The 23,681-nt window shown below is 37.6% G+C and overlaps 1 protein-coding gene across 11 annotated transcripts in view; it reads left to right on the forward strand.

The window, feature by feature from the left end:
* The window catches only part of MAGI2 (membrane associated guanylate kinase, WW and PDZ domain containing 2), a 1,445,467-nt gene that overhangs the window by 1,242,679 nt on the left and 179,107 nt on the right, over positions 1–23,681 (forward strand). For 9 of the 11 annotated variants that reach the window (XM_055133467.1, XM_055133407.1, XM_055133431.1 and 6 more), the window contains 2 exons: positions 14,280–14,311; positions 20,764–20,953. In XM_055133467.1, the coding sequence (XP_054989442.1) occupies positions 14,280–14,311; positions 20,764–20,953 (222 nt within the window). The remainder of the gene's footprint in view (positions 1–14,279; positions 14,312–20,763; positions 20,954–23,681) is intronic. The other 2 variants (XM_055133421.1, XM_055133443.1) reach the window with 1 other exon arrangement.

Consider the following 23,681-nt stretch of genomic DNA (forward strand, 5'->3'; position numbering starts at 1 on the left):
GCCTTATTAGTTCTCTAAAGTACCTTATGACTCGTACTATTCCTGACTCTATCATTCTCACATTTTACTATTATTAATTCATTCAAATATATCTTTTAAGCTATTCACTACATATCTCTAAGTACTGAGAATATATTATTAAAAAATGACTGGGATCCCTCAGTTTGTTTTTTGTCAGATAGACTAATTTTATACTCTAGCTGAGGAAAATGTACATTAATAATTTTATAGGCATAATTTACAAAAGTGGCTTCATTAGTATAGTTATAAATAACTATGAGCACCATGCAAAGAGGAAAATCAGATACAATTAAAATTATAATAGAGAATTATATCTTAAAAATGAAAGATGAGGAATATCTTCCATTGGTGACATTTATTTACTTTTTTAATTTTATTTTTTATTTTTAATTAGTGAATCACCGTGAGGGTACAGCTACAGATTTATACATTTTTGTGCTCATGTTTCCCCCATACAAAGTTCAAGAACCCATCCCTTCACCAGTGCCCATTCTCCACCACCAGGAAACCCAGCATCCCTCCCACCATCCCCAGTCCCGTCTCCCCCCACCCCACACTGCCACTATGGCAGGGTATTCCCTTTTGTTCTCTCTCTCTGATTAGGTGTTATGGTTTGCAATAAAGGTGTTGAGTGGCCATTGTGTTCAGTCTCTAGTCTACATTTGGCAGGCATCACCCTTCCCCCGCATGACCTCCAACCACATTTTACCTGGTGTTCCCTTCTCTGAGTTGTCCATGGCTTGGAGGCTGGTCTCTCATTGGTGACATTTAATCTGAAAAATAAAAGAGTCAGAGAGCTATGTGAAGGGTGAGAACAAGTAAACAAAAAGGGCTTGTGCAAAGGCCCTGTGGTTAGAAATCAAGGAATTTAAGTAAGTGAAAAAGAAACACATGCAGAGACTTGAGAGTAAGTTGGGAGCAGTTTATGTAGGACATTGTTTTCCTTTAAAATTCACTGAGGCATTTTTTGCATTGCAGATTCAATTATATCAACAAATTTCCTGTTGACACAGTCCAGGCAGGACATGATGGTGTGTGTGGAATTACTGTTGTGGCCATGGAGATGGAGAAATCTAAAGAATATTTGAAATAGAATTTAGAGATATTATACAGAATCTGTGCACAAGAAAGTGAGGGAAAGAGGTAATGATAAGAATAACTTCCAGATTCCTACCCAAAGTAACATTTATCAAACTAGGGAACATAGAAGCATTTGGTAGGAGAAATCAAATGTCCCATATTTTCTGTGTTAAATTTATGGCATTTGTGAAACAACTAATAGCTCAATAAATATTTATTTAATGTTATTGTACTGAAGCAGGCATTTAATCTGTTTCAGTTATTTAAATATGTTTCTGGTTGGTTTTCTCAAGATTAGAAAAAAAACAATGCTATCAAAGCACTACATGCTACTTACATCGTTATAAACAAAATATCACTCTCATAATTTATAATTTTCTCTTTGTAGTTGTTGATACTGCTTCACATGTTCTTGGCTAACTGTTCACAGCATGCCATAAAATTCAGCAACACTTTCTCTCTACATTGCCCTGAGTCTTGTTCAGCACATAAATTTTAAAAATCCCTTTGTAGTTTGTGAATATTTTCTGCCAGTCTCAACTCACCCTGAGTTTTAGCTTCTCTGAAATAATTTCTCCTTTTCCAGTTCATCCCTTTATTCCTGTTTGAGGCTATTCACCTTGCCTGTTTTATTTTGAGCACATTCTTTTTAGAGCTGTTTATCAGAATACAACATGTGTAGGTTTATCCTTTCTAGATACTCATTGGGATTTCTTGAAATGGTCAGATTGCTCTCTCTACTAGGAACAAAGCCAGGAAGAAAATGACAATTTCAAAACTGCTTTCCAGTGTTTGTAAGAAAAATGATTTTATTTAAAAGATGCTGAAAGGAACTTCTTGTTGTGTTGATTTATCAATGGTTAGCAGTATAGAATTTTACAGCTGTATACAATTCACCATACCCATTCCTCCTTTCCTCCCCCCCTTTCACTCTTATAACCACCAAGGTTCAAGGGAATTAGTTTTATTGATTTTTTTAAACATTTTATTCTCCTTATTCCACACCTGAGTAAAATTATCTAGAAGGATATTTTCATTTTTAAATATTTTATTAAAATAACATTGCCCTACAACATTATATAATTTTCAGTTATGCATCATTATGAACCACAAAATAGGAATTTTGTGGACTGGACGATAGTATGCCAGATAAGGCTTTGCACACGGCCAATTCAGATTCAATCCCCGGCATCCCGTATGGTCCCCTTAGTACTGCTGGGATTAATTCCTGAGTGCAGAACCAGAGTAACCACTGAGCATCGCCAGGTGTGCCACCCTCCCAAAAAATACAGGAACTCTTTTAGCATTAATATATAAGTTCTGGCAGTGGAAATCTGGTTTTCCCTGTTTTGATTGAGAGCAGAGTTTACAACAGTTCCCCGGTTATTATTTTGGTTCTGTAATGCTATTCAACCACTCCCACCCCCAGAAAGTCTATTAAACCTCTATGACACTGTCCCATTGTCCCTTATTCCCCTAGTGAGCCAGCTTTAAGATAGGGAAGAATTGAATCTTTTTAATCAAAGTGAAAAGGAAAATTACATACTAAAGTGGAGGGCACAATTGCCCTCAGTAATTGTAATTCAAGATCCCAGGGGTCGTATAGGGAAAAACAAAATAATTTGACATCAGATCTAACTTCCAAAATGTGGTGTTCTTAGAAAGAAGCTGAAGGAAGTGCTTCTCGGCACTGCAGGGGGGTACAGCAGCACTGTGCAGATTATCATCCTCAGAATCTCTGTAAAGCATTGCATAGGAAGTCTCAACTCACACTGACCCACAGTCTCCAAGCAAAAGAAGGGAGGCAGTTTGAAATTCTCTTTGCAATTGGAGTATTCTGCCTGGTTACTGCGCGGTGGTATGAGGTCTGGCTACCAGCAGCAGATGCTGTTTTCCCTGTTCGCCCTGAGGGAAACCATTATTTAGCCTATGTCAGTTTCTTAAGGGAAAAAATAATGCCCTTTGCTGGCTTCAAATAGTTTTTACAAATTATCTTTAAGCAATTTCAGGGTTTAACCCATTTAATGAATTTAATTAGAAATGCAATGAATTAGTCAAAAATCAGGGGGTGGGGGGAAGAAGGTGAATAACATTAAACTCGTTTTATTGGAAATTATCTTATTACCCTCTTGGCTTATATTTTTGCTAAAGGCTGAATTTTTGATGAAGAATATTCCAGCCTGTGGGAAAAGGGAGGATGTTTAAATTAAATATTAACTTCATTAGTGGTATTGTTTTTCCTCAAATTAGCCCTCAGTGGAAATCTTAAAAACACCGGGGCTTTCCCCCTACTTTTTTTTTTAATTCATTCACTCCATATTAGATGAATTTCCCATAGCCCTCAAAATATTTTTTTAAATGTAGCATGACTATGAGTTTCCTTATTGCCTACACTTTTTAAAATATTCTTATTTTATAAAATAGCACTGGACTGGAGTGATAGCACAGCGGGTAGGGCGTTTGCCTTGCACTCAGCTGACTCAGGTTCGATTCCTCCATCCCTCTCGGAGAGCTGGCAAGCTACCAAAGCATCCCGCCCACATGGCAGAGCCTGGCAAGCTATCCGTGTCATATTCAATATGCCAAAAACAGTAACAACAAGTCTCACAATGGAGATGTTACTGGTGCCGCTTGAGCAAATCGATAATCAACGAGACAATAGTGATAGTGCTACAGTGCTGTCACTGTACTGCACTGTCATCCTGTTGTTCATCGATATATATATATGTGTGTATATATATGTGCATATATATGTGTGTGTGTGTATATATATATATGTAAAAATAGTACTTCCTTCTAAGATTGGTTGCCTCCTACTTTGAACCCCATCAGATGTGGTGAAGTACTTTTGAAGTATGAGAAGGGTGTGTAGTATGAAGTGTTGTGGCATGAGGTCCAGGAATAGGTTCACTTGTGGGTGAGACTAGGCCCAAGCATGTGGAGAGTGGCTGTGAGCAGGGGGGCAGGTGAGTTCTGGAGGTTTTTGACTGCCAGGGCTGGGTCCCTTGGGGTGGGATGGGGTCTCAGCGCCCCCTCTGGGGAGCCCTGAGTGGAACAGCCTTTGCCTACATTTTTTTTTTATAAGAAAGGATCACTTTGAGCTCGAAGGTCTGTGGGGGTGCAGATGAGTTTTCAGCCCACCAGCAGGTTGTCAACAGGAACTGTTTTTTAAAACATGATTTTTTTCATTCTAATGCACATAATTTTGTTCTCCCTCTTCTCTTTTATGTCTTCACTTTTATTGTTTCATTTACCTTGGTAAATATGGATAACACTATAACTGCCATATATATCATAAATGTATAGTTAAACCATATTAAATGCATTCAAGTTGTTGGTTTTACTTTTCTTTTAATTGTATTTTAAGCACTGTAGTTTTAAAAATTGTTATTTGGTAGAATTTCATGCATAAAACATTTCAGTCCCACACTGCACTTTTCCCCATCATTGTCTCAGTGTCCCTCATACCCCTTGATGGTAAGGTTCCGACTGAAGACCACCTTTCCTTACTATGTTTCTCTATATCCCGCCTATGAGAGAGATCATCCTGTGTCTGTCCCTCTCTTCTAACTTCACTCAGCATGATACTCTCCAGATCCATCCATGTAGAAGCAAATTTCTTCTTTCCTGTATATATATCACAGTATTTTTCATCAATTTCTTGGACTCTTTCGAGGTTTGGGCTATTGTAAATCAAGTTGCTATACAAATGTTTTTCTGAATAGACTATTTGGGCCCTTGGGCAGATGTCAAGAATATAAATTAAATTGCAGGGTCATATAGAAGCTCAATTCCTAGTTTTCTTAGAAGTATCCGAAAGTATCTAAATTGTTTTCCCAAAAGACTGGACCAACTGAGAGTTTCACCAGCAGTGAAGGAGGATCTATTTTTCCCTATATCCATGCGAACCCTGTTTTGTTCTTCTTTGCAATGTGTGCCATTTTTCCCGATGCAAGATGATAGCTCGCTGTTTTTGATTTGCAGTTCCCCATAATAAGTGATGGTAAGCATTTTTTTTCTAATCTTTGGACATCTGTCTGTCTTCTTTAGGAAGTTTCTATCTGTTCCTTGCCCCCCATTTTTGGATGGGATTGTGTTTTCTTTTATTTCTTTTAAGGAAGTACCAGTGCTTTATATGTCTTAGATATCAACTCTTTATCAGATTAATAGTGAGCAAATATTCTCTCAGTCTGTGGGGTGTTTTTTTTTATCCTGGTCATTGTTTGTTTGCAATGCAGATGCTTCTTAGTTTTACATGATCCAATCTGTTTGTTTTTGTAAAACAGAGCAGAACTTTTAATAACCCCGGGCACAGACATCTTTGATGTAATAGGTCTTTATTTCAAAATGGCTAGCTGTCCTTTTCCTGTTGTTTAAAGGAAAAACAGAAAGTGTTTCACCTCTAACTGTAGAATCCTTTAAGTAACTGTGGGAATCCTTTTCAAATACATGAAATTGCACCAATAAGCTAGAAAACTTGATGTCTATGATGTAGAAATGGCATCATTTGAAAAAGATATTAATTGAGAATGGGAGTTCAATATGTCAAATGGAGTGTAAAGGAATATCAAAAGACTGTTCTTTTTAGTGAAATCCCTAGAACTCTTTAAAAAATTATCTTGGTGTGGTATTCCCAATTGATGACATCATCAAAGGTCTTGTCTATGAGGTTGTTTATATATGTATGTTTGTATGTATGTATATATATATATGTAGTAGTTTAGGTTACAAAGTTATAATAAAGTTAATGTTTTTGCTTTTGGTCAACAATGTCACTGCACCTTCACCACCATCAAAGTGCACCAGACCCTCGACCACTGTCCTGGCATCACTTCTAATCTTACTTTTTCTTCTTGCCGCCACAGAATCCACACCACTTGGAAACTTTAGTTCTATAGTCAAAGTCCAAGGTTTCATTATCACTGGATACTATCTATTCCCATATCTTATTGCTATGTATACCACAAATGAGTGAGGTCATTCAGTATTTGTCCTTCTTCCTCTAACTTATTTTGCTTAATATAATACCCCCTAGTTTTATCCACATTGTAACAAATGGCAATATTCCATCTTTTCTTACAATCTCATACTATTCTACAGTGTCTGTATGCCACAGCTTCTTTATCTGTCATTGGACATTTGAGTTGTCTCCATAGCTTAATGTTCTCAGCATGGCAGTCTTCTTTTTATGTGGATCCTTTATTCAAATGTATATGATTTTAAGAAATCAAATTATTCTGTTTCCCTATGAATACAAATCCTTAAAAAGTATTACCAAAAAATTTATAAATGTAAGCTAGAGTCTTTTCCTTTGGAACTACTGTAAATATACTGATATTCTTTCATTGAGGTTCTTGTGTACTAAAAGAAGTAAGTTCTGTCAAGAGACACTCCATGTAACATTTCTTTTTGGATAAGGCAATGTTGCTTATCAGTTAACAAAAAGTTCTAAAATGGTCCCTTGGAATGCTAATGTTGGCAACACAAAGGTCTGTATTGCTCAAATTGCCAAGACCTTAGTCAAGGCTACTTATTTACTGATAAATATGAGCCAACACAGTTCAACTATCTGCATATCACACAGAATATAGTGCAGTTTCTCTAAAACAATACTCCTGAAAATAAAACAAATAAATGAAATATTAAAATATGCTTGATTTTGAATGAATATTATTGCATTAGACTTTCCTACTATATATCTGTTTTCAAGAGGTAATCTGTGTATTCACTAGACGCCTAGGAATACTGTGGTTCTCTCTTGCCACCTGCGTTTGGTGGTCTCCCACCGCTTCTCCACCCTGGAGAGCCGATACCTGGGATAAAGAAGCAGGAAAAGAGGGCTAGGCTGGTTGGTGATCAGTTGCCAATTATTCCATTCTTACCACGTGCCTGTTCCAATGTCACTAGACCCCTCATTCCCATCTCCTCCAGTCTCCCTCACTCATCTCTCCTCTCTCCATGCTCCCAACTACCCGCCTTAATCTCTCTCTCATCTCACTCAACCTCCCCGCATTCAGGGTAGCAACCAGACCCAGGTCAGGTAGCACAATCAACATATGAAAGCCCTCCAGTCAAGGGTGAAATACTTCCTAAGGTGTGTTTCTCCTCTCCTTAGTCCAATACCTTAATTAACATCTTTATTCCACTTCTTAATATTAGTTATTTTGGGGGCCGGAGCAATAGCACAGCGGGTAGGGCGTTTGCCTTGCACGCGGCCGACCCGGGTTCGATCCCCGGCATCCCATATGGTCCCCCAAGCACCGCCAGGAGTAATTCCTGAGTGCAAAGCCAGGAGTAACCCCTGAGCATCGCTGGGTGTGACCCAAAAAGCAAAAAAAAAAAAAAAAAAATATTAGTTATTTTGTATGGACACAGTAAGAGATACTTTAAGCTTTTAGGGTGGCTCTCCTGAGGACATCACACTATAGATCTCAGACTATGGTGCTCAGGCCAGATTAATCTTTCCTAACCCTAGCAGAGTCCTAATCTAGTTGTTACTTTATTGATCATGACAGAATATGTCTATGACCACGCTCTTAACTTATAGTTAAGTATTAATAGCGTTTTGGCCTGACCCATTTCGATGCCAGGGTAGCTCACAACTTGCCCTGGGTTTATCCAGTCCCTCATCAGGACCCTGCTTTTGGGGTGCTAGGAACTAAGGGCAACTGAGGCTTAAGTCAAGAAAACAAATGCCCAGAAGTGAATATTCTTTGGAGTCAACTCCCAACTTACAAAAGCATAGCATTAGCTGTCTTCCTATATCTATACAAAAAGGACATTGCTCTGAATTAACTGTGCAAAGGACTTAAGGGGAAGAGGAAAGCAATATTTACAAGTTAACAGAGTCTGATTAGGAGATAAAGGTGATTGGTTGTGGAAACAGAGCACAAAGAAAGAGGTTATAGATAAACACAGAGAAATGGGAGTGTCTCAAGGAGCACTGTGAAAGGGTGCAACCCAATAAACCTAAGCTCCTTGTATCAAGGCAGAAAGGACAAACCAATGTTATCCTACAGTAATCCAGGATACATGTTGGATTCACTTTACAAGAATGACAAGAAATAGCAAATAAAAATATAGAAGTTTCAATTAAACTAAACTGTAGCTAACAACCATAAAACTTAAATTTAAGCATGTCCTACATAATATATTTTTCATGCATGAAAGACATACGTATGCTACATAATAGTATAGTAGCTCATGTTCACCTGACCAGCCCTGAGCCCCAGTACCGCCTGTCTCTGGAACATCACAGGGCATAGCACTGGAAGCCCATAAGCACTGGAGGAGTGGCCCTGGTTGTCCCCAGCACAAGGCCTGAGCAGTTCAACATTCTTGGATCCTAGCATTGTGGCTTCTGGGTCTTCAAGCACTGCATCCCATATAGTCCCCTGAGCACCGCCAGGAGTGATTCCTGAGTGCAGAGCCAGGGGTAACCTCTATGCATTGCCAGGTGTGACCCAAAAAGAAAAAAAATCATAATATACTGATTTTTTATGTCAGTAAGAGAAATAGAAACTAGAAATAAGCTACAACAAAAAGCAACTATAATTATTTTTAAAGTTTTATAAAATATTTTAATTTGAATTTTTTGGGTTTTAATACTATTAATAATGGTTTCTCAAGAACACCACACCCATCACCCATGTACCATTTCCTCCCCAAAGAATATAACCCCTCTCTCTCTCACCCCCCAAACTCAACCACATGAATCAGTTCCTCCTTATTTTGTCTTTGGATCTTTGTTTCTACTTCACTGTGTATCTTTAAGTCCCACATATAAGAGAGATCATTCTGTACCTGTCCAGTTCATTCTGACTTGACTTAGCATGTTATCCTCTAGTTCCATCCATATTGTTGCAAAATTGAGTGATTAATTTTTTATGCACTTGGTTCTCTAAAGAGCTACAGCTGACTTAAGAAAAATGTATCTATCTCCTGATTTTATTCCCAATCAAGATGAGTGCTGAAATAAGTCTATGCCCTCCAAAATAAGTCTACACTGACCAATCCTCTCTTGTTTTGGTCTATCTCCTACCAAAATGAATTAAGTCAAAGAAAAACTATATAAACAAGGATCATAAAAGATTTTTTGTATTGTTTAGGATTAATTTCTCTTTTAACTTTTACTGGACATGGTGGTAAGTTAATAAAACAATTAGAGCATGTTCCACACATGCACTCAACTAGGTTTTGACTTTCACACCACTTACATGGCCCCTGAGCATCTCCAGATGCAGTGCCGGAAGCATCTAGCAATGTCAGGTGGCCCATGTATCGCTGACACTTCAGGTCCCAAGCATTTCACATCCTCTAGATACTGCATTCAACACACAGCACACTTGACTGAAAGTATGCAGTAGGACTTAGGTCCTCCTGAACACTGCTTTGGTTGTCCCCAAAAAAAATGTTAATAACCCTCCATGACATTGCAGTTCAAGGCATCTTCAGAGATGAAACACCACTGACCAAGCAAGTGGAAGCAAAGACGAACAAATGAGGTTACATGAAACTAAGAAGCTACTGTACCTCAAAAGAAACAGTGTCTAAGATACAAAAACAGCCCACAAAATGGGAAAAATTATATACTCAATACCCATCTGAGAAAGGGTTGATATCAAAGTTATATAGGACAGTGGTAGAACTTTACAAGAAAAAACATCAAACCACATCAAAAATGGGGAGAGGAATTGAACAGAAACTTCCTCAATGAATAAATTCAAATGGCCAAAAGGCACATGAAAAACTGCTCTACATAACTAATCATCAGGGAGATGCAAATCAAAACAACAATGAGATATCATCTTACACCACAGAGACTGGCACACACCCAAAAGTACAAGAGTAACCAGTGCTGTCGTGGATTCAGGAAAAAAGGGACATTCATTCAGGGAATGCCGACTGGTCCAGTCTTTTCTGAGAAACCATATGGACATTACTCCTTCTCCTTCTCCTTCTTCTCCTTCTCCTTCTCCTTCTCCTTCTTCTCCTGCTCCTGCTCCTTCTTCTCCTTCTCCTGCTCCTTCTCCTCATCCTCATCCTCCTTTCTTCTTCTTCTTCTTCTTCTTCTTCTTCTTCTTCTTCTTCTTCTTCTTCTTCTTCTTCTTCTTCTTCTTCTTCTTCTTCTTCTTCTTCTTCTTCTTCTTCTTCTTCTTCTCCTTCTTCTTCTTCTTCTTCTTCTTCTCTCCTCCTCCTCCTCCTCCTCTTCCTCTTCTTTCTCCTCTTCCTCCTCTTTCTCCTTCCCTTATCCTTCTTCTCCTTCTCCTTCTCCTCATCCTCCTCTTCTTCCTCCTTCCCCTCCTTCCCCTCTCCCTTCTCCTCCTTTTTCTCCTTTTCCTTCTCCTCATCCTCCTCTTCTTCCTCCTCCTCCTCCTTCCCCTTTCCCTTCTCCTCCTTTTTCTCCTTCTCCTTCTCCTTTTTCTTCTATTTTTTCTCCTCCTTCTTCTCCTCCTCCTCCTCCTGTTTCTCCTGCTCCTCCTGCTCCTCCTTCCTTTTCCCTCTTCTTTCTCCTTTATCCTTCTTTTAGATTCATGGCATCGTTGTGCACAAAACCCAAAATAGAGAAGCAATCCTCATAAGCAAATAAATAAGAGGTCACTTATATGCAGAATGGAATATTGTTTGACTTTTAAACGGGAATTCTGATACATGCTACAACATAAATTAATCTTGAGGACATTGGTTTTTGAGAAATAGCAGTCACCAAAAAACTGCAGATTCTATATTACTTCAATTACATGCAATATCAAGAATAGTTAGACTTATATAGATAGAAAGTAGCAAGGTGGTCTTCAGATCCTAGTGGCAGGAGCTAATGAGGAATGACTCTTTAGGGGAGCACATGTTACCAGTTTACAGGCTGAAATATGTTGATAAACAATTTTTTATTGTTATTTTATTTTGTTTTGGGGCCACACTCAGTGGTACTCAGGGCTTACTTTTGTTTCTGTGCTAAGGGATAACCCTAGTGATGCTCAGGGGAACATATGGTATGCTAGGGTTTGAATCTGGCCAGCTGTGTGCAAGGCAAGCACCTTGCCCACTGTACTTTCTCTAGTTCCAAGCAGCTTCTTATGATTCAGAAAGGGTAGCTATTGCTTCCGAGACTGAAGACTTGTGGTGCTTTAGGCATAGTCTGATATTGCCATAATGGAAGCAGTAAAGGAGTCCTGAGCCATGGTGTTGTACGAGGCACAATGAATGAAATAGTCTTCCAAGAATGGAATGTTCAGAGTGCCTCTGATGAAAGGTGCTCCAATTACATAACCCTCTCCCTTGTCTGATCCTGACCAATGGCGTTCTTATGTGATTTCAGTTCTGGTCCCATTACTGCTAAGGGGTCAGATAGTTGCCCATTTTCCAAGAAAGGAATAATCATCTTTTAAGATAATGCCCTATATGGGGTTGGAGTGCCATAACAGAGAAACCACTTTCAATACATTTTTTGTGAAACTGCTATGTACTGAAATGTACATCTACCTAATAAATGTAAACCTGTAAATATTCACATTCTCTTCCAGCACTCCACAAACAAGGTAACACCAAGAAAGTAGAGGGAATAATTGAGTATTTTGGCATTGTTAGACTGTGTCAGTGATATTTTTTTCTCCAAAAAGAAATGTTCCTGGAAATTCCATTAAACAGAACATGAATGTTACCTTCTCTGAAAATAGTGGTGAGTTGGTCAATAGGCTACAGTTTTTTTCACTATATAATTACAGGTCAATATAGAATATAACACCTATATATAGATAGATATATTAAATAGAGTATACTATATATATACCAAATTATTGTTTTTTTTACAGAATGATTCAAGGAAATAGATTCATCTACAAATTTTACTCTCAGCTATCTTCTGGAAATATATGATGAAATCCTTAGACTTAAGTTATAAGCAAATCACACATTGAGCAGGAATTTTTTTCATTAGTCATAAAGAGAGATAAGAACTTATAGTATGTAAAAAGCAAGCTAAACCTATGTATCTTACAAGATGCTTATTACACTTGAGCTTATTACACTTTATTTCTGGATTCCAAATAAAGCTGAAAAACATGATGGATTACAAAATTTTATTCTTCCATAAAATGAGCTTCAGTTATTTACAATGATGCATTGAAACACAATTTGTATTTATACCTGAATTATTAATCACGTGCATCAAAGTTTCTATAGTTATTCCTGTAAATAGGCTATAGGTTGCAACTATTTCCATTTCATACAAGTCTCAGTTTTTTGTTTGTTTTTGGGTCACACTCTACTATGCACAGGGGTTACTTCTGGCTCATGCACCCAGTAATTACTCCTGGCAGTGCTCGGTGGACTATATGGGATGCTGGGAATCAAACCCAGGTCGGTTGCGTGCAAGGCAAACACCCTACCCACTTGCTATCACTCCAACCCCAAGTCTCAGTTTTAAAGATGATTTATCTAGTATGTGATCGATCTTCAATATTTCACTTATAACATTACTACCTAACATAAACAGGATTAAAAAATTATGTAACAAAGAAAGCTACTACATTAAAAAAAAGTAACTTTGCTTCTGTTCCTAGAATGTGTTTTGTCTTCCTGGGGCCAGCATATAGCAAATCTTCCCCTCTCTCCATCCGATTGTTATTAAGGTTTTTATTATCTTTTTGTTTTGGGACCTCACCCGGCACTGCTTAGACTTATTCCTGGCTCTGTGCTTCAGGATCACTCCCAGCAGTGCTCAGGGGACCATATGGGGTGTGATGATGTGAAATGGTGTTAGCCACAAGCAACACAAGGTTTCTTAATCCCAATACTATCTCTCCAGCCATACTATGACTTTTTTAAATTTTTAATTCTTTTATTCGATGAAACAATAAAAGGGGGGAAGAAATTCATCTATCCTTTAAAGTATCTCTTATCAGTCAGATCACAACAGGATTGGTCCAATGAGTATACAATTTGTGGATACAGAAAGGTTCAATACATTTAAAAAATGATTTGATGAAGCATGATGTATTGAGTAAACAAACATTTTGTACTTCTTCATGCAAAACATTGTACTGATACTAGAATAGAAAATTAATAAACTTAGTGTCTCCAGAGATGATGGCAGTAAAAGAGCAGTCATATAAAAAGTTACAATAGAATCTGATTTATAGTGTAATTTCTTTCATTTAGAACTAATGCATGCTTTTCATTTGTGGAGGATAGAATAACATCACATGAGGCTGACACCCAAGGACAGTAGATACAAGGGTCAGGAGAATTGCCCCATAGCTGGAAGACTGCTTCATGAGCGGAGGGGAGAAGGCAGAGGGAATAGAGAAGGGATAACTAAGAAAATGATGGCTGGAGGAATCAGTTGCCATAGGAGCTGTGTGCCGAAAGTAGATAATGGACCAAATATGATGACCTCTCAGTGTCTGTGTTGCAAGCCATAATGCCCAAAAGTAGAGAGAGAGTATGGGGAATATTTTCTGCCATGGAGGCTGGGGGAGGGTGGGAAATGTGGGGTATACTGGGGATATTGTTGGTGGGGAATATGCACTGGTGGAAGGATGGGTGTTTGATCATTGTTTGATTGTAACCCAAACATGAAAGTTTGTAACTATCTCACGGTGATTCAATAAAATAAAATAAAATAAAACTAATGCAGCGTTAAAATAAAAGAACCAATGCAGGCTTGTTGGTTGATTCTTAATGATAGAATTTTTTTTTCCCCACTCAGAAAAGGTATTTACCTTTAGGAACCAAATCCTATCTACATATTTATTTTCCTAAATAAATAATATTAATAACATTAATAAATATTATTCATATATATTGTATGTTATATATATTATTTTAAAACAAAGTAAATAATAAAAATAAATAAATAAAATCCTAAAGGATGACTCTGTCTTAAGTCTTATAAAAGTGGCTCATCTTTCACTGTAGTTACCTTATCCACCTTCTCTGCCATTCAGAATTTCCTGCTGTCAAATAAGAAGATATTCCTAGAATCTCTGCTCTAATTCCCATGAGATTATTTGGGCTTCTTGAAGAAAACTATACATCCATGCAGAGTTTTGTGTTGCTGTTCTTACTTTTGATTAACTAGTTCTCAAATAGCTTGCAATTATCTTAATATCATGCCACCCAGATGTGGAAGTGGATTGTATTTCCAAACAAAACAAATATTGTTTTTTTTATTACAGGTTTCTTTTCTCCATGGAAAACTCCAAAGCCTGTAAGTTGCAATTATTATGCTTGTTTCTTTATTTTTAGTTGTAATGTAATCCCATTAAGAGTTGAATTGGGTTCCTTCAAAATTTTCTACTTCTGAAATTCTGTGATGTTAAAAGAATAAATCCTGTTCCCTTTGTCTTATATTTCTCTTCCAAATACAAGATCTCATCTTATTTTCCTATAAAAAAATAATTCTGACTTTTAAAGATATGTAGGTTTATAGAGATATAGATATATAGATAATGAATTGAGTGTTGACATTACTCAGCATGGTGTACTTAAAAAAAATCAACAACTTTAAATACCTTTTGGTTTTCCCTTGTCAAAAATTCTGTGGTCTGTATAATATGGAGTTTTTAGAACAATGAAAATTATAGGTCCGACATCTTGACCTATAATTTAAATATGATCCAGTAGATGCTTAGTAATATATACATATATATAGCCTTATATATGTGTATGTATATATCCTTATGTTTAACCTTCTGGAGAGATAAATGTGTGTTTGCATGGGTGTGTGTTGTGTGTGTGTGTGTGTGTGTGTTTTCTCCATCAAGCTTAGCAAAGTGGTACTTGTTAATCTTCTTCAGATACTGATCATCACCTAACTTTTCTGGTCTAGCTCCTTTATGTATCATCCTGAAATTTTAATGTCTTGTAGGAGATTATGGCATTTTGTGAGCCAAGTTAGCCAAGTTGGTTTTAAAGATAAAGATTATCTTTATTTGCCATTAAGTTGAAGTTACTTATCACCCCAGTACCAAGAGCTAGGACTTGCTTTCTGGGATCTCACTTTATGTGTGTTAGACTACTCCAGCCTAACTGGTAAGTCTAAAGTACATGATTAGAGGAAAATTGTAGCAAAGAAATTAAAGTTATGAAATTATATATAATTTAATTAATTAATTAATTAGTTGAACTTACATACATAAATATACATATGAGCACAGACAAGAAACCCTCAAACGTACATATCTTCCATAAACTTTTCTTTCCTAGCCCTTTAAGCTGCTCAGCTCAGCCAAAAAATAGCCCCTACTCTCGCCTAGGGAATTACTGAGTCAAGTTTATACTGTCCTTATTTCTTTTATTAAGAGTACATTTTTCGGGGCTGGATCGATAGCACAGTGGGTAGGGTGTTTGCCTTGCTCGCAGCCGACCTGGGTTCACTTCCCAGCATCTCATATGGTCCCCTGAGCACCACCAGGAGTAATTCCTGAGTGCAAAGCCAGGAGTAACCCCTATGCATCGCCAGGTGTGACTCAAAAGCAAAAAAAAAAAAAGAGTACATTTTTCTACTTTGATTTTCTCATTTTGTAGATGATGTAATTTTGTTTACTTTTTTGCTTTTGGTTTTGGTTTGGGGGCCATACCAAACAATGCCCAAGGTTACTCCTGGCTCTGAACTCAGGAATTACTCCTGGCTCTGCTCAGGGGACCATACAGGATGTCAGGGATCAAACCACAGTTGGCCGTGGGCTGGGCAAATGCCTTATCTACTGTCCTATGTCTTCAGACCCACTTTTGATTACTCTTTAAGGACAATAACTGCCTTAATTAAATGACATACCTTGAAAATGGCTTTAGGCATTGAGCCTCATTAACCCGAGTTCCAAGTTCCTCTCATGGAACGCTGAGAAGACCAGGAACTGTTGAAATGAGATAAACGTTGTCAGAGCTGTGGGACATTTTCACCAAGCAAGCCTGTCCTTGTTTGGGATTTGGCATCTCTGGCTCACAGAATACGGAGTGGGAAAACTGGCCCTGTTTGCACTTAGTGTAGTATTTAGTTATGCACGTGACTTTGAAAAGAGGCATTTTTAAATGATCATAAATTAAATGGTTTTTTATATTGATCAAAATCTAAATAATTTCTTCATGTTAGCCCCAAAGTTGAATCTGTGATCTGTGATTACATGCACTTCATTGAATTTCATGAGAAATCTTGTGACCTCATCATGGTGCTACAATTCCACAAACTGGTGATTTTTCTGTGTGTACCACATTTACACAAATCATGTCATTTGGTATCATGGCAGCATTTGCTATCAGAACAATTACATCCAAACTCAATAGTTCCAAAAATGGTCTTAAATAAGTTCAATTTATAATTGATTCTGGAATCATCTATTGATACAAAATTTTAAGCTTGGACTTCCAGGTTCTAAGCTGAGTAAAATTATTGTATTGTCAGACCGCTATTCTCCTTGCATCTTTTAGGAGCTCCCTAGATTGAGAAGAATACGATGAGAAACAGTACAGGATAAGTAAGGATATCTCTATTTAAATTCTGCAGCTTTCATTTCCTATATAATCTTGACTGGCTTAAGCCCTCAAGATTTCAAGTTCTTTATCATCAAAACGAGGACTATAATAGTGTCTTTCTCATATAACTATTGTGAACATGGATCTATGAATTAATTCATATTAGGTGCTGAAAACAGTGTAGCTCCATATGGAACTTAAGAATATAAATTAAAATTTCAAAAAGGAGTAATTCCTTGGGGCCAGAGAGATAGTATAATAAGTGCTTTCTTGCATGCAGGTGTCCAGTTTTGTTCCCCAGCACTGCATATGGTCCCCTGAGGATCACTAGGGATCTTAGGTCCTGAGAACTACTGGGTGTTGCCCATAAGCAAAAAATAATATTGGACACTCCATGCAACCATCTACATTTATCGCTATGAAATACACATTTTTTAAACTTTATTTAAGCTTATATAACTATATGCCCATATTAGCTAGATTTACATACTCTCTCCTTTGAAGAATAATGAAGAAGAAGAATCCTTTGAAGAAGAAGAATCCTTAGTCAGCATGAGAAAATATTATCCTGAATGAGGTCTTCCGTCCTCTGATCCTGTATCACTTCCTGTTCTACTGACGACAAAATCATTAGAACGTACAGAGAAGTGTACAGAGTGCACCCTTTCAAAGGTGCTGTCAGATCAGTACACTACTCCCAGAAATCAAAGGGTGACTGCTGATCTCAGGGCAGGCAGTTGTCTCCATAGTCTGAGTCAGAGCTGATGAATAACTCAGTTTGGGGTTGGAGAGGATGTAAGGCTGCGAATCTGCTTTTTCAGTTCTGACGTCATCACAATGATTTTTCTATTCCAACAGTCGTTTGTGAAACCTGACAGAGAGACTGGAGGTTGATGAATGTCAAAGCAAAATGTTGTCAATGCTTTATTAAGCATTTACTATTAGACCCTTGACTAATTCCCCCATCTCTGTGCTACAGAAATTGTAGAATTTGTCAATCTGCCACAGAAACTTTCCCAAAAGTACCAACAGCATTATTTTTCAGTGCTTCTAAGAATGTTTTTTAAAATACTAGTATTTTACCTGAAGTAACTGTAGATGAACAATATATGCATATATATTGCATACACAATGCATATGTACCTATACAAGACCTATACAAGACCTAAGGGAGTACATATGCATACACAATGCATATGTACCTATACAAGACCTAAGGGAGTATCAGATAACTTACAGTGGCAATGGGAAAGAGAAATAGAAATTTGATGAAACCCTATGAAAAGGTAGCTGCTCAGAGCATGTTTCTAATGTGTTATCTTATGAAACAAAAGGGAGAACATCAACTGCAAACATGTGAAACCTAAAGTCAGTTAACATTTAAAAACAATGTGCATCTAGCCACAAATGTGCACTTACCCATCATAGCAAGGACACTATGAATGACAAAAATAATCCTGAATTTTGAATTTTTCTATTAAATGAATTATGAATTTTGCCATTAGGTGAAGTATACGCTTAAATATTTTATTAATGGGAGGAAAAGAGCACTAAGAATAGAATTATCTAAAATGTTCTGTGAATTTTCTAGTTATTACCCTAATTATAACATTTGTACATTAGTGTACAAATGTATGACCCCCCCAGTATAGTTTTAGAATACTTCTGACCCAGGGTTGCCACTGAGCTATGGAAACTCTGTACTCCAAAGATTATGTTTAATATTAAAGAATTTACTTCAATGAGGGCTTTTCTATCCATCCTTATTAGCTATAGAATCCCTGTTCAAGTAAAATCTTAGTCAGTGGTCCACACAGGAAAATTAAAAAGAAGTCTATTGACTTAGCGCCTTTAGACTGTTAAAACAAAACACTTTAGTTGAGGTGTCTCGTAAAAAGAAATTTATCATCCCTCTAAAGAACAGTAGATCTAAGATTAAGACACCAACATATCCAATATCTGGTGAGAGCCCCCTTTCTAGTCATCTTTTTTGTGTAATCTTGCAGGCAGAGGGAAAAAGTCTTTGGAGTCTCTATTATAAAGGCATTAATCCTATTCATGATGACTTCATCCAAATCTCACCTTCTGATACCATCACTGGATATTAGAAATTCACTATATGAAATATGGTCTGGGAGAGCCACAAACATGTGGAGATGAATGAGTCATATTGAGCTGAGTCAGAATCCAATCCCTTTCCCAGGTTCTGGATCACCCAAAGCTTGCCACAGTCTTAAATAGATTAAAGAGTAATAGACACATCTTTGATATACACTGTTGTGTACTGAACTTGGTACCTCACATCCCCTCTAGGTTTCAAATATTTACCTTTAGTAGGTCAAAATGATGGCAGAGCCCTGACAATATTGTCAACTGTAAACAAGAGCAGGACAAAAAGTTACATTCCTGTCAAGCTCAAAACAGTGTGCATCATGGGGCTGGAGCGATAGCACAGCGGGTAGGGCGTTTGCCTTGCACGCGGCCGACCCCGGTTCTAATCCCAGCATCCCATATGGTCCCCTGAGCACTGCCAGGGGTAATTCCTGAGTGAAGAGCCAGGAGTAACCCCTGTGCATCGCCGGGTGTGACCCAAAAACCAAAAAAAAAAAACAGTGTGTATCAAAACTTTATATCACTGTCATCCCATACATCATCGATTTGCTCAAGCGGGCCCAGTAACATCTTCATTTGGCCTAGCTCTGAGATTTTAGCAGCCTCTTTTCACATGTCCTTCCCAACTGTGCACATTAAAGTCTCTTTCAGGGTCATAAATATAAGGGAGAATAGGTCCTGGGGACCATAGCTAATTGGTTGAATACATGCTTTGCATTGACCCAGTTTGAACTCAGGACCAAAATTAAAGGAACCTTTATTTTATTTTATATTTTATTGCTGAGTTCGTTTATTCAAGTCAACATTTTCCAAGCTTATACTATATGTTGGCAATACAATGAGAAAGACAGTGTGCATTCCCTGCACTTCTATCCTCAACAGATCTATTTGGGGAGATGAAGGTAATCATAGAGTTATAATTATAGTGGGTGTGAGGCACCACAAGGAGGTTTATGGTGCTGTGGGAGTAGCACTAGAACATGTTGCAGGAAAAGGAGAAATAAACATGCAAAGGTTCAGCAGCAATGTATAAACTGATGGCTCCTTAGGTATGAGAGGAGAGGTCAGGAGTGGACGAGAAAGGTGAATCATGAAGAACTTTCCTGCCCCACTAAGAAGTTCAGTGCTTCTTACCCTGGGCTCCATGCAGACCCAAACAGAATATGAAGCAAGAGGACCACCTAGTCTAACTTTCATATGCAATATGTTTATTCAAAGCAGAAAAGGAGAAGAAGGGTTTGAGTGAGAAATTAAACAATGTAAGTAAGTGGTGTCGGTCAGACTGGCTTTCTCACTTATAAAGGGATAATAGTCTCTATTCCCTCCAACTCCCCCAGGCTCAGGCAAGAATCAAAGAAGATTGTATGTGAAAGAGCAGGATAACTTGGGAGATGTTCTATAGATCTTTGATGATGTATAGTGGTAGCTAGCAGCAGCATTTTACAAAAGAAACTGCCACATCAGCAGCAAATGAGTCTTCACAGAAGATTTGAGCAACTTATAAGTCCTAGATTTTGTATAATTACTTATGGGCTGTAAGGAACTGACTGAATGTCTAAGAATAAGAAGTTATTGAATGTGCATAGGTAGCAAAGGAATGTGTCCAGACTACAGGAAATAGTCTTACATATGGCACAAATGTAATAGAGGGGGTCATGTAGACCCCTGAAATCCTACACACGTACATATAAATTATCTCAAGATACAAATATCTGTATCTATTTTATCCTAGATAAAATATATCTTTATCTTACTTATATCTATTTTATATGGGGGAAAACAGACTCAGATGCAGTGATTTGCAAGATTGCTAACTAATAGTAAATAAGTTTCTATAAGGTAGTAGCACAAAAGTCAGGCACCAACTGTGCTGTAACAGTCTCTGGTGCCTTACTTAGAGAAATATTTTTTTTTTAATCTGAAGGGTCACTTATACTAATGTTTTTAATGTTTTATGGGGGAAAAAAGGTTACCAGCAAGAAAGTATCCTTTAAATGTAAAGGTGTGATGCTTTGTGGTAAGGGAATTTGCAAGGAAGAATTTATCTTTGGTCATTTTTCTCTCTTGTCTTTCCAGATAATGGACCGATGGGAGAATCAAGGCAGTCCTCAAACAAGTTTATCTGCTCCTGTCATTCCGCAGAACCTACCCTTCCCTCCTGCCCTTCACAGGAGTTCCTTTCCTGACTCAACCGAGGCCTTTGATCCAAGGAAGCCTGATCCCTATGAGCTCTATGAGAAATCGAGAGCCATTTATGAAAGTAGGCGTAAGTGAAAGCTACATAAAACGAGGGTACATTAATAATATAAAGAAGTCCTGCCAGTAGGATAAAATAATCTGATGTAAATTTTATGCTTTGAGGTTCAAAAGTATCTCAAAAGTAAGGGCAACAGATCTAAGTATTTATAAGAAAAAGTGGGGAAATGGTGAGATAGTACAGAGGTTAAGGTACTTGCACAGGCAGACCTCCATTCCACACCAGGCACTGCATATGGTCCCCTGAGCACCACCAGCTATAATCCTGAGTACAGAGCCAGGAGTAAGCCCTGAGTGAGCACCTCTGGGTGTAGTCCAAACACCCTTTTCCAATAAATTAATAAAATAAAAATCCATCTTTTAAGTCAACTTTACTTTTCGTTTTTTAATTTTGACTTCTAATTTCCTATGGTTGTTTTGTTAGATTTCTTTCCTTCTCAGTCTTAGAAAAAAATAAGAAATGCTATTTGGAGAATGTGGGTAATGAAGGTAGTTGCTAGTATTAGGTCATGAAATAAGAAGAAATGTTTAGGATTTTTATGTTTAATCTAATCTTGAGTGTGATGCTTAGATTATACTAAGATGCCTTGAACACAGTTCTTGTAGAATTTAGGGCCCTAAACAAATGCTGGCCATGTCCTTTAAAATTCTATTGTGAACTTTATGATTCCAGAAACAGCACAAAGGGTGCCAATCATTTCTACCGAAATCTGGCTCTTATGGAATACAAGGGAACCTGTTTGAAATTTCAATCATAAAATAAAAGAGGGTGTGTGTACTTGTTATCCTATTTAAAGGGCTTCTAAAATTATTTCATTGTACATTATAAATATTAGAAATCAGCCATTTTTGCTATTGCATAATATGTCATGGTTTCTCTTTCCATCATCTTCCAAATGTTTGAGGACAGGAATCTCAATGGCATTAATATGCAATCAGTGAAGGAAATATACATTTTGATATAAGCCTAAGTAAATGATTAAGGAACATACTCTAGTGAAAAGGGTTTGGTCCCTGGTGCTCCCATTCACAGACTGCTGAATTTCTTTTGTCTCTGGGTTCTCTAGTGTCTTCTTTCCAGCTTTATCATCTGAAGCATGAATAGCAAGTTTTTTAATTGTGTGTGGTCTCAGAAGATCTCAAATCTGCTTACTCTTTGATGGGCTTAGTAGCTGAGAATTATGCAGCCAGCTGGTCAGGGGAAAAGTAGACATTATACCTTTCCCCCATCTCTGCATCTCTTTATAAAAGTGATTTTGGTTTTTAAAATAGTTATAACAGCAGGTCACTAAGAAATCATTTTAATCAAAACAACACCCCCCCACTTCTTTTTCCAAATAATCAGCTTTGTCAGGGCTACTTGTATTTCGTTTTCCCTCTTCTAGATGAACAACTGAAATGTCTTTATAGGATTGTATAGTTTAAATTTCTTTGCTGTGGCAGAGTAAGAACAAAGTGAGTGTTTCTGGCTATATGAGATAGGGTATTAACGCTCATTAAACTGGAAAAATGAAAAGATTTCCGTATAGCTTTTAATACCTTTTCTGCTTCAATAGCCAAGTGTTTATTAACTTATTCACTTTACTCTCAGCACAGTGAGAGTTACTGAAGATGAGTTATATGCCCTGCTATTGCAAAGTTAACTGGGGATATAAGACTAAGTGGAAAGAAGTGGAGATCAAGATGCAGAAGCACTAAGATGGGAAATGAAAATGACATTGCGGGATAAGAATATCCTCAGATCCTTGCTTCCTTGATGTTTCTGCTCATATTTAGGGAGCATCAAGAAATGCATCCTCCTGTTTTTGTCTCTATATTATCGTCTTCCAATCTTTTGCCATCACCTAGTAAATGCAAAACTTGATCATTCAGGAAAGGGAAATGTTGGTGTTTGTAATGTCTTCTCTTGATAATCTGGTACCTCCGTGCTCTTGTTTCTGAGCAGGCATTGTGTGGGACCTTTCTAAAAGACTGCTAGTTTCTTCACCATCTCCTCGTAATGCGACTCTGTTCATTACCTTTCTGCTCCTAATATATAACAAACTGAACAAACCAATCTGCCTTGATCCTCATAACTTTCTTTTTCAGACTTCCTCCAGGAGCTCTCCATCCCTCCACCTCAGCAGCCGCACAAACAACCATCATCTAGACATCCCAATTGGCCCCCCATCAGCACCCCCCAGATACCATGGCTGCTGTTACTCTAATCATGCCCTCGCTTCTTGTTTTCATCAGCTCTCACTAATGTTTTTATGGTCATTGTAATGTTTCCAGGGTCACAACTCTTAGGAAGCTGAAAGAGAATGAACTCATTTCCTTTCCCATCCTTCATTTTGCTATCGTGTTATTTCATAACACTAAATGAAGTGTGAACAAGACACAGAAATCATGTCAAGGTGGGAAAAGCTTTACCCTGAAGATCTGAAGATTAAGAAAACCAGAAAAGTCTGGTGCCACTTTGCCTAAACTGGATAGCAGATCAGTTCTGTCTGCTGTGGGCGTACCTGTGTCTTGAAAGAACAAAGCAGTCATTTGCCATCACTGCATTTCCTCTTTCCAAGTATGGAAATGTCTCATTCTCTCATTTAAATTTTAGAACAATCTCCCCCACCAAAAAGAAAAAGAATTTTTTTTAACTAAATGGAGGAAAAAGTCTCGTGTGTCTTTTATCTTCAAATAGTATTTTTTTCTTATGCAATGATAATCAAATTCATGCATCTAAGAAAAAAAGACCCATA

This window comes from Sorex araneus, chromosome 1 (assembly GCF_027595985.1).
Source record: "Sorex araneus isolate mSorAra2 chromosome 1, mSorAra2.pri, whole genome shotgun sequence".
Classification (NCBI taxonomy): Eukaryota; Metazoa; Chordata; class Mammalia; order Eulipotyphla; family Soricidae; genus Sorex; species Sorex araneus.